The 12018-nt window shown below is 42.6% G+C and overlaps 1 protein-coding gene across 1 annotated transcript; it reads right to left on the bottom strand.

The window, feature by feature from the left end:
- On the bottom strand, positions 5900 to 10172 carry LOC110436602 (uncharacterized oxidoreductase At1g06690, chloroplastic-like). The gene is made up of 10 exons (XM_021463985.1): positions 9649 to 10172; positions 7937 to 8028; positions 7793 to 7830; positions 7537 to 7698; positions 7429 to 7451; positions 7264 to 7335; positions 7022 to 7189; positions 6800 to 6882; positions 6625 to 6687; positions 5900 to 6430 (listed from the first exon to the last, which is right to left on the bottom strand). The coding sequence occupies exons 1-10, from the start codon at positions 9908 to 9910 to the stop codon at positions 6248 to 6250; spliced, it is 1146 nt and encodes a 381-aa protein (XP_021319660.1). The 5' UTR covers positions 9911 to 10172; the 3' UTR covers positions 5900 to 6247.

Here is a 12018-nt window from a genome sequence, read left to right as displayed (position 1 = left end):
CAGTTGAAATATATACTCCCTCCGTTCTATGAAAGTGATGTTTTGGACTCTATGCCATCTTGTTTGACTGTTTGACTTATTCAAAAAATATAAATATTAATTATTTTGTTATGACTTGTTTTATCATAAGAGATACTGAAAGGTCCTAATATGGCTAGAGGGGGGTGAATAGCCTATTTAAAAATCCTACAAACTCACTAGAGCAAAAGGTTAGTAAATAACAAAGCAAAGCTTTTTGCTCTAGCTCTAAAGGGGTGTTTGTAAGCCACCTATTCAACAATTCCAGTTGATATAATCACTAGGCACACAAGAGCTATGTCACTACTTACACTAGAAAGCTACCTAAAGTTTCTAAACAAAAAAGTAAGCTACTCTAGTTTGTGAGAATGTAAAAGAGATGGTTTGATCTTTATACCGCCTGTAGAGGGGATGAACCAATCAATAATATGAAGTCCAATCACCGGGAGAACTCAAATGAACAATCACAATGGAGACACACAATTTTCTCCCGAGGTTCACGTGCTTGCCGGCACGCTACATCCCCGTTGTGTCGACCAACACTTGGTGGTTCGGTGGCTAAGAGGTGTAGCACGAACCTCGTCCTCACTAGGACACCACAAGAACCTACCCACAAATGAGGTAGCTCAATGACACGAGCAATCCACTAATGTTGCATTTGGCTCTCCGTCGAGGTAGGCACAAACCCCTCACAATCACCGGGAGATGGCCACGAACAATCACCTACTCGTGTCAATCCTCCTCCGCTGCTCCAAGCCGTCTAGGTGACGGCAACCACCAAGAGTAACAAGAAAACCTACAGCCAAATCGATCCCCAAGTGCCACTAGATGCAATCACTCAAGCAAATGCACTTGGAATCACTCCCAATCTCACAAAGATGAATAATCTATGAAGGAGATGAGTAAGAGGTGTTTGCTTAGGCTCACAAGGATGTTCTGTATGCTAGAATACCAAGAGAGTGAGTCCCAAGCCGGCCAACAAATATTTATAGACCCCTCAAACAAATAGAGTCGTTGGCTCTTTCACTGGGCAAACTGCGGGGTCACCGGACGCTCTTAAAGGGGCACCGGACGCTCAACACCTGCGTCCGATGCTCCAAAGTCAACAACGAGTCAGAGTCTAACGGTAACCTGCAGAGCACCGGACGCTGAGCAAGTTGCCACCGGACGCGTCCGGTGCACACCGGTCTTAAACACAGAGAGGTATGTAAAATGCGCAGGTCACCGGACGCTAAGCACCAGACCGTCTGGTGCTCACCGGACTTAAACCCAGAGAGGTCTGCAAACAGACCTCACACCAGACACGTACCACCGGACGCACAAGCCTGCGTTCGGTGCTTGTCGTCCGGTGCCTTACCCTAGCTGGGCCAGGCACTGACTACACCGGACGCACAGACTCAGCGTCCGGTGCCTTAGTGGCCAGCGTCCGGTGAGTGTTTCTCGCGAGAAACACTTCCGTGACTTCTCCAAATTTTTCCACCGACGCAATAGAAAATATGCACTTCATTTTCTCAAAAAGCGCCGAATCCCACCTCGCAAGCTCGGCGGGAGGGAGAGAGGAATTCATCCTCTCTCTACCCTTCAAACTCCACCTCCTTCTCAAAGTGTGCCAACACCACAAAGTGTAAACCAACATGTGCACGTGTGTTAGCATTTTCACAATCGTTTTCTTCGAAGGAGTTAAGTTAGCTTACTAGGTTCTAAATGCATGCACATGAACAATGACACTGTTGACGGTCCTTAATGCTCACATTTAACCATCAACTAATCAGGGAAAAGGATCCAAATGCAACTAACACTTAGACTTAGGGTTTTATCTGACAGAATTCCATGAGTTTTGGTGTTTGTCTATTTCTGCAGGGGGTTATCAGGAAATACGGAAGAAAGGCCCACACGTCGGGTTTACATAGAGATATTAACGTGCCGCACAATTTTCTATCATCTAGAAGACTCTAGAAGCCACGGGACCGAACGGGAGACGTAACGGAGCCGGGCACTGGGCGCCCGCCCTCCCTTACTGGGCGCCCGCCCTCCCCCCTGGACCAATCAGGGTGAAGCTCGGGGATCATGCTCCACCGACCTAAAGGATCAAGGAAAACCGTGCGATCAATGTCGGTTTGATCCGACGGCCTAGATTCACTTGAAGGGACTATAAAACCAGACCCCCCGGCCCCTGGAGATCATACCTCTTCTACAGAATCAAAGCTAGGGTTTTAATTCTTCATCCAAGTAGAGAGGATCCCTCTAGTTCTTCTAGTTCTACCTCTAGTTCATCTAGATCTAGTTCTAGTTCATCTAGTTCTAGTTCTAGTTCCTCTAGTTCTAGTTCTAGTTAGTTCTAGTTGTAATCTAGAAAATAGGGAGAGAGAAGAGGAGAGCGGAGGAGGAGCCGGATTTGTCGGATCTTCCTCAACATTATACTTTTGCAGCATCTGGTTCGTTCTTCATCGTTCTCCAGGTTCTTCAATTCATAATTCCTGAGTTCTTTAATTACTTTTATTTACATTCAAGTTATTTATTGGATTTCCGCTTGCATCAAGTGCTCTAGTCTTTATAACGCTAGAGTAGTAATTAATAGATTAGACGTGGTGTTTAGTCTTGCAATTACCTGGAATTGCACCCAATCCTGCGGATTGTTGTGGTAGCCTTAGAGTAGTGACAGCCCTAACGGTCGACGTATTCCACCACGTTCGGATCGGTGTTTGTAGGACCGTAGTCAGACCTTCCTAGCCCCCTTCTCATCTCTTTCTGTAGTTAGTGCTTTGATGTCCCGATATAGATAATCTTGAAGTAATTCTTGATTCTTAGATCAACTAGAGAACTCTCAGAAAGCTTCCTCTCTTCCCACCAAAAACAATTATATAGTTATCCTTGGGCGATCTTGATTCTTAATTAGTACACTCACGTTCCCGGTGGAAAATCGATACTCTGGAATACTCCCGGGTGAAGGCTACATCGGTATCCGTGCGCTTGCGGATTTTTCTGTTTGCGTTTAAAATACCCAACAGACACCTAGTGGCACTTGATAACCAATTAGCCAAAGAATTCCTCTCTTTATAGTACGACTATCTATCCTAAATGTGATCACACCCTCTATGGTGTCTTGATCACCAAAACCAAAACCCTAAGCAATACCTTTGTCTTGATCTCCATAGGGTTTTGTTTTTCTCTTTCTTCTTTTCCAAGTTGAGCACTTGATCATCTTGTGGTCATTACCACCATCACCATGATCATCACTTGCTCCATTACTTGGCATGTACCAACCTCATTAAGTCTACATACATACTTAGTATAGAGGTTAGTACTAGGGTTTCATCAATTATCCAAAACCAAACTAGGGCTTTCAAATACTTTAATAATAATTTATTTATTTTATAATTTGCAAAAAAAGATGAATGGTCAAACATGGTACCCAAAAGTCAAAAAACGACACTTTCAATGAGATGGATGGAGTATGTTCTAATAAGATAAGTTCCATTATAATTATAACTACATTAATAATTTAGTGGTGAGATTTTGTGTTTTTAAGGAAGGTCCATGCATGGTCCATAGACCTATGATGTTGTCTTTATTCTTCGTTGCTTTGGGTGTTTATGGGGAACAAACTTGCAAAAAATGATCAAATAAAACTAAAAAAAACTATGAAGAATCAAAACTAGAGGTAGTGCTCGAAGTTGGGGTGACAGATGGAACAAAAATAAAAAAAATAGAATGAATGAAGGTAAGACCGAAACAGGTTCGAATTAAAAAAAAAGATTTTGGAACGAAGGGAGGTAAGACGGACAAAGTTCGAATAAAAAAAAGTTTTTGGAACAAAGGGAGGTAAGATGGATGGAAGAATCACTTTGTTTTAATATTAAAGAAAGATATATGTGTAAATGCATATAGACCAAACTCATGTCATATCTCATATGAAGATGAACCGAGCATGTTTGATAAGGGGAAAGGAGAACGAAAATGAATATAGTTTGGTCTCAATAATTACTTGATTTGCATGAATAAGAAGAGATTAATAATTGAGTTGTATGGATCAAATTTGAAGAACGAGTCAGGAATGCATAAGTGAACAAATGTCAAGCGAAAGTCAAATGACAAAGAAGACAACATATAATGGATATAAGATGGCATCAATAATGGTTTTCTTGTATGGAAAAAGATTTTAAAAAATCACTATGTATTGATATTAATAAAGTTGGAATCATGGGGAAGGAAAATTATAAAAAGCAGGGGTGTTGTGAAGAAATATCAACCTTGCAAAATTAGAAAGAGACGTGGTCATATGCAAATCTTATGAATATATGTCATCGATCCCAATACGATTTGAGAAATATTGTTTGAAATAAACTCATGGACCCCCTTTCTCGTATTTATAGCATAGTTGGTTACCGTATTTTGTTGAATTGATAGAAGTTTAGATTGACCCTCTGTGTTAGAGGAATGTAGTACCAAAAGTTGGAAGTTATTGAGTATTCACGAAATGAAAAAAGACAAATGCTGCCCTTCCTATCATGATCTGATATGGCCTTGTTTACTTGCAAAAAAAATTTGCAAAATGTGAACAACAATAGTTTCGTTTGTATTTGAAAAATATTGTCCAATCATAGGCTAACTAGGCTCAAAAGATTCGTCTCGCAAATTACATACAAACTGTGTAATCAGTTATCTTTTTTACCTATATCTAATGCTTCATGCATATGCCGTAAGATTCGATGTGACGGGAAATCTGAAATATTTTGCAAAATATTTGGGGAAGTAAACAAAACCTAGCTTACAAAGAGAAAGATTCTGATTCGATAAACAATAGTAAAGAAAAAGAAAAAGAAAGAATGACCCGGACTTCCTTGAAGAGAAATGGGAGCGAGATGTTGTGTCTTCGCTGTAATTTTTGAACTCATATCTACTACCCCCTCCCCCACAAACCCTTCCAAAAAAATCACTTTACCTACTGCTATGGCCTTGTTATTTCCATCCTAAAATCTAAAATTTTTCAAGATTTTCTGTCACATCAAATCTTTAAACACATGCATGGAGTATTAAATATAGACAAAAATAAAAACTAATTGTACAATTTGGTCAAAATTTACGAGACGAGTCTTTTAAGCCTAGTTAGTCTATGGTTGGACAATAATTACCACAAACAAACGAAAATGCTACAACGTCGCGAAAATTTTTCCCTTAAGAAACTAAACACGAAATGAAAATGCCCGCCTCGAATCTGCTTAGTAAGACCACTCTCTCAGACATATAATTGTTGAGTTAGCAAAATGAGGGATTCGTTCAGCTTATCACTAAAGCTATCCTCACTTCCTCAGTATAGAAATAGACAATATGAGCTCTAATTAGGGGCAGGTGCAAGCATCTTCAACTGTTTGGCAAAATTCGTTTCCAAAATCTTGTTGCTTGCCAACTCCTAAATTAATATGGGGAGGAAAAAAATCTCATCTTCAATAGTTTGGCAAATTTTGTTTCCAAAAACCAAAAAAGCCGCTAACAAAACGAAGAGCCCCACTAAACGAACGAAGAGCCACGCTAAACGAACGAAGAGTCCCGCTAAGCATGAGGAGAAAGACCGTGCCAAGCGCGGAGTCTGCACGTATATTTGCACATTAGACAGGGAGATATGCTAAGTTGGAAAAGACGAAGAATTAAGATACCCAAACTGTTGAGATGCCTATCCTTGAAATCCTGGCGAGAGTGGCACCACGGGATTCGAACTCGGTTACCTACTTGGTTCAAGTGATCACCCGAGCCCTCACTCCTCCTAGCCCCAATTTAAAAGCAAGTATAACTTCTTACTTCTTGAAGTTCTTATAACAATGAAATATGTTTTGAACATTTACCTAACATATTTATGTTGGTAGCATATTTTACACTTTTGAGATCAGCCATAATATTTTCTTGCTTACAATCAATAGTCATGTCATAAATTTACAAACGCTGTAAAGCAAACCGTAACTTTTCTTTCACTTTGAGTAGTTTCTTTTGTGTTGCTTTGCGGCACAATAGTCTCTATCTTTCCATTCTAAGTATTTGTAAAGCGGAGAACAGGCAGCAGAGTTATAGTGCATAGGCTGATAGGCATGAGATTCGTTGAAAGCTGCATTTTCTACTTAGTACTTACACATCTTGGTTCCTTTTTAGATCCGTGTGTTTTCTTCTTCTCGCTTTAAAACCTTATAATCTCTAATCAGTGCTATACCATGCATGGGGTTGGTGAAATACGGAGTATCTACGACTCCTCGATAGGCATCTTGATGCCCTTGATCTCGCGTGCCAGAGTTCGTAGCTCTTCGACCTCGTCTCCTGTCAGGCTCCAACCGAGTGCACCAGCGAACTCCTTGGCCTGGCTGGCATTCTTGGCTCCGGGGATTGGCACCACATTCCCCTGGCAGGTCAGCCAGTTCAGAGACACCTGAAACGAAGGAAGAGAAGGAAGACCAATCGTGTTCATGCATCTCGTTATGATCTCAAATGTTTCTGATCTGGTGATGTTCCAAACTTTTGTAGGTGAACCACTTTTTTTTGTATTACTCTCTGTCCTTTAATTTATAAAATCATCTGCAGGGACCAAGGCCCCTCCAGTTCCCCCCAAAAAAACCACCGTACCTGGGTTGGACTCTTGCCATAGCTTGCTCCAATCTCTTTAATCCTGTTCATAAGTGGTTGGAGCTGTACATGTATGACATGATGCATTTTGAGATTTCAGATAACAAAGTTGAATTGCAGAGATTGAAGCTCTGTGTCAGTGTAACCAGCGAGCTCTAGTTTACATAACACTAACCTTGGTGAGGAACTCAGGGGTGTATGTATTTGCTCGAGGACCAGTAGGGGGCTTTTCTGGAGTGTACTTACCTGTCAGAACACCTGAATTATGGGAACAAATTAGTGCAGGAAATGAGATTGGAAAACAATAAGTTGGATTGGGCTTACATCAAACCAAAACTGTTCAATTTATTAACACGAACGCATAATTCGGTACATAAATTAAGAGATTGGCTCCTACCTTGGGCTATCGGTGAATAAGCAATCAAGGTGATACCGAGCTCATCACAAGCTGCCTTCACACCATTCAGCTCCGGGGTTCTGTATATGAGGCTGTAATTCACCTGATTTGCAGCAAGTGGAACACCCCTCTTCTTGAGACGAGCATGCGCATCCCGAAGGCGCTTCTCTTTATATAAAAACCATAGTAGATATTGTTATTTCAATGAGATCATTTTTGCAAGCTAAAGACATGATACAAACCATTGTAGTTTGAGACTCCAACAGCCTTTACTAGGCCTTGCTCATAAGCATCTGCGAGACCATCAAGGTATCCTGCACCATCATGCTCAATCATGTCAGAACAATGAAGTTCACTGATCAGTCGATCAGATTTAACTTTTGCAAAGGGTATGCTGCATCGGGTACCTTCGTTCCCCCAAATCCCTGGCCTGGCAAAAGATAATGAAAACGTAAATAAAAACTTGCAATTTACGGGCATGAACATGTGTCTGCAGAAAGAGTAGAAGAACCAACCAGTGGAGTTGGTAGAGCTCAACCGACGATAGGCCAAGACGGTCTAGTGATTTCTTCAGCGCGGAAAGAACACTACCCCTTCCAAATCTCCAAGGAAGGGCAGCGAACTTTGTTGCGACGGCCACCTCGATCTGGTCCTTCTGTTGCCTTTCCTTGATGAATCTGATGGCAAGACATGCATCACTTGTTGAAAAATACTGTTACACATTTTTTGGCAAAAAATTAAAGTAACAAACAACGGAAGATAGGATATTACCCTCCCAGTAAACTTTCAGAATTGACTGCTCCCATGAGCTGTAGGACAGAAGGATTCTTAGTTAGATACAAGTGTGCCTTCAAAACTGAATTTGGAGAAGCAGACAAGAATGAGTGAGCTAGCAGGTTTAGTTTAGTTTCTCACCGCTGTACCGTATACTTCTGCGGTATCGAAGAAGGTCATCCCGTTATCGATGCTCGCATCGAACGCGTCCTGTGCCTCCCTCAGTCTCCTATCTGGCAATTCAGGTCAAAGAAACTAATCACCTAGAACTAGAATTGGAACGGAGTACATTGGCCATTGTCCATTGACATGCTAATAACCCAATGCTCGCCGTAAAAGTAGCAGCAATAATATCTGATGATCCGGTCACGGTTAAGACAAAGAAACGATCGAGCAGGACATTTCCTAAAGCAGCGGATCATCATATCATACTGTAGAGATTAGAAAAGACAAGGGATTGGAGAGCATGCCAATTTCGTTTTCCTTGAAGTGCTGACACATCATGCGTGCAAGTTACACACACAACATGCACGTACGATTCATTGCTGGCAATGCAACGGGCAGATTATTGTGCGCACGGGAAGGCATGTGGAGTGGCGGAGCCAGGATTTCACAGCTGGCTATTCCATGTATAAAAAATTTTCAACGCATATGTGCAATAGTAATAGGGGACAAAATCAATACAGAATTGATTCTGGTGCACAGCTCAAGTAGTACATATAATTTTCTTAAAATATATGCTAGACAAAATATTTATTTATCCTAGTAACAAGGCATCAGGCAGTGACGAATCTAGAAAAATATTTAGGAGAGGCTTCTGCTACCTTAAGATAATTTCAGCCCCTTCTTTAAGAGTATCAATGATAAAAATTTGTAGGAGGGGCTAAGGGGGGCCTACATGGGTTCTACGGCCATAGGGGGGCTGGAGCCCCACCAGCCCCACCGTTGGCTCCGTCGCTGGCATCAGGCAAAGTGAGCCTAGTGTCGCCCCTGGTAATAAACAAAGTATATATAAATTCTTTATCTATGTTACAAGAACACAATGCAATATTTCTTTAAAAAATCACAACGCAACAAAAAAAGAAGAAAACGAAACCTTCAATTCTTACTTTGAAGAATAAAAAATAGATATGGGATCTTTGTGGTCACCTTGTTGTTGCTTCAAACCGTATATGAGAAAGGCCCTATGTGAGAAAGACGTTGAGGGGGAGCTGTATATGAGAAAGCCTATAGAGACCACTGACCGCCGCCGCTAGAGGAATGCCGTCGATGGGTTTCTTTCTGATGAGTTCATGGGCTGCCGCTACTAGTTGTTCTACTAGGCTTAGAGCAACTTCAAGAGTTTAACTATTCTTGTTGTTTATGCTATTTCAGAATTTGTATAGCAAAAAGTAGACTCCAACTAAAAATATGCTATCTAATTTTATAAAATAGGAAGTTGGCTTTCTCTTTATTTTCGGTGGCTATATATAGCTTATTACAGACGCTAACTGTAAGACTTTGTAAAATAACAAGATTGTTGTAGATCTCTTATTTTTTTAGAATTTTTCTATTCGACAAAATAGCTAAACAATAGAATTTGACAATTAATTCTAGCCAGACTATTGGAGTTGCTTTTATGGACTACATATTTACAATATTCAACAAACTAACATACATGCTGATTATACATGTGTGTGTTTGTCAAATCATGGTATTCCATGGAATATAGGGGCATACCCCTGGCGCCGCCCATATTATGACCAGGATTTCAGGAAACGTCGTTGACGTCCGCACCCCCGAGCAAGAATGAGAACGAGAACAAGAAACACAGGAGCGCGCAACAGGCCGGAGGTGAATTCCCACGTACGTACCGTCCCACTCGGAGTCGTTCCAGTAGGTGGTGTCGCCCCAGGACCACGCGCCGATGCCGAGCTTGGTGACGGCGACGCTTGAGCCGCCCAGCCTCACCTTGCCCTCGTCCTCCTCCACCACCGTCGTGGTCGTGCCGGACGACGCTACAGCGCGGGGCGGGCGACAGAGCGCCGCCGCCGCCTGCGCCAACCGCCGGCCGCCACAGCCCGGTTGAGGACGAGGGCAGCAGCAGCCCACTCCGCCGGTGACCTGCAAGGCCATCGTGTCGTGTCGTCCTCAAGCTAGGTAGCTAGCTCGTTGCTCGATCAGGAAGGCAGGAGCACACGCGTTCTGTGTGTGTGGTGGCGAGCTGAGGCCTGAGGGTTGCGTGCGTTTGCGTGGGAGATCGAGCGGGGCGCGCGAGAGAGACGATATGGGCGCCTGTTTTGATGGTGTCCGGAGTGCAACTGCCAACGTACGGGTGTGTGGGAATCGCTGCGTTACGGCGACAGGCCGCTTGGACGGCCCGGTTGGCGATGGAGGTTAGCGTTGATAGTTTTTCTGTACCCCTGTGACCTGTGTGGCTGCAGGCGCCTTGTTTGCGACTAGCCTTGGTACTTGGTTGCGCTGTCTGTGGCTGCAGGCGTCTTGTTGTGTACTGGGAGTTCCATCTCTGCCACGTGAGGAACGTTGCACTTCGTTGGATGAACTAGGGCCTTGTTTAGTTCCCAAAAAATTTTGCAAAATTTTTCAGATTCTCCGTCACATCGAATCTTTAGACACATGCATGAAGTATTAAATATAGATAAAAATAAAAACTAATTCCACAGTTTGGTCGAAATTGACGAGACGAATCTTTTGAACGTAGTTAGGCCATGATTGGACAATATTTGTCAAATACAAACGAAAGAGCTACAGTGTCGATTTTGCAAAATATTTTGGAACTAAACAAGGCCTAGATACTGGATTGTGCGTTGCTACAGTGCTACACACATAAATTTGAACAAAATAAAAATTATTTTTAAAGATGATATTTTGTAAAGAAGGGAAGAAAGGGCAGCATCCCAAAAACATCCTTTGAAATTCACGAGTCCCCTTTGGAACACATGATTTCTTTTGACTGAATCCTAGGATTTTCCTACGAAAATGAACAGTTTTCTTTGTAAATTTCCTGTGTTCCAAAATGAACTTTAGAGGAAACTAATTTTTATAAGGGAGTGTATCAAGTGCAAACCAAGCAAGCTGTGAAAACTTGCAAACTCTCGATCAACACCACAAGATCCCCATCCAATGCCTAGGAGCTGAGATGGGTTCATTTTGCATTTAACCGCCCGCCAGCCAGCAATGGTAATCACATTTTTTTGCAAATTAATCACCCCCAAACCCCATCCCTAGGAGACCAACAATGGTAATCTCGAGCACAGAAGAGCCGCCGCCCGTGAGTCACCACTCTCGAGTCGCCGATCGCCGCCGGTCTCGAGTCGCCGCCGACCTCGCCATGGACTCCAGCGCATGGTCTCCTGTTTCGTCTCCCTTGGTCGTCCCCGACTCGCGAGTCACGATTGGGGAGCGGTCCTCCGATATCCAGCCGCCCACGGGAGGAGCCGCCCGCAAGAGGAGCGCCCCTGGCTGGCGCTACCGGGGTGCCATGGGGTTGCTGCAGGGCCAGTGGGTGGTGGGCGACGCTGGGTGACTTGCAAAAACCAAAATAGTTAGTCTAATGGTGGCATTTTTTTAGAAATAACCCACCTCTCTCTGTGTCCATCGGATGGAGATTATGTGGTCTTGATCAAGAGTTTGTACAGTTTGCCTGGTTTGCATAGGATACACTCCCTTTTTATAAAGGAAGTTTACATTAACATTTCAAGAATAGATAACACAGAGTCTTGAAATGCACTTCCATTCACTACCTAAGGAAGCACACAACCAACAACAACAAAAAGTATACCAATATATCTGAGTGACTATTAATCCATAAATTAAATCGTCATCTATGTGCCTAGAAAGAAAAAGCTTGGCCACTTGTCCTAATTGCTACACCACCACGACAACCAAGGCTTGCAAAGCTGACTTCTGGAGCATGAACTAAATGTGGGGTCAATGGATAATTGAGCAAATTAATAGCCTCCAAAGGAGAGATTTTTTTTTAAAAAAAATGCAATATACTATCAATAATGACCAAACCGTGTTATATATATGGCCCTAGCAAAACTAAAGGCTTTAGATTGTCAGTAATGCTTCTTAACCAGTTGCTGATCATGTGTGGCGTACTATGAGCTTTACCTAATCCAGATGCCGCCTGGATTATAGTCTAGACTAAATGTGCTAACTAACAATAGACAAAGTGCCTACCTGTCTCATGTTCATGACAAAAGCTACATGATTATCTT

This window comes from Sorghum bicolor, chromosome 6, assembly GCF_000003195.3.
Source record: "Sorghum bicolor cultivar BTx623 chromosome 6, Sorghum_bicolor_NCBIv3, whole genome shotgun sequence".
NCBI classification, from domain to species: Eukaryota; Viridiplantae; Streptophyta; class Magnoliopsida; order Poales; family Poaceae; genus Sorghum; species Sorghum bicolor.
Note: the sequence above shows the minus strand (reverse complement) of the source record. Positions and strands in the feature narration are given on the sequence as shown.

Coding starts and splice junctions, on each gene's coding strand:
- LOC110436602 (XM_021463985.1), bottom strand. CDS start 9,910: ATGGCCTTGCAGGTCACCGGCGGAGTGGGCTGCTGCTGCCCTCGTCCT. Junction 7,831..7,936: donor CAGAAGTATACGGTACAGCG/GTGAGAAACTAA, acceptor TCTGTCCTACAG/CTCATGGGAGCAGTCAATTC. Junction 6,431..6,624: donor ATGGCAAGAGTCCAACCCAG/GTACGGTGGTTT, acceptor CCTTCGTTTCAG/GTGTCTCTGAACTGGCTGAC.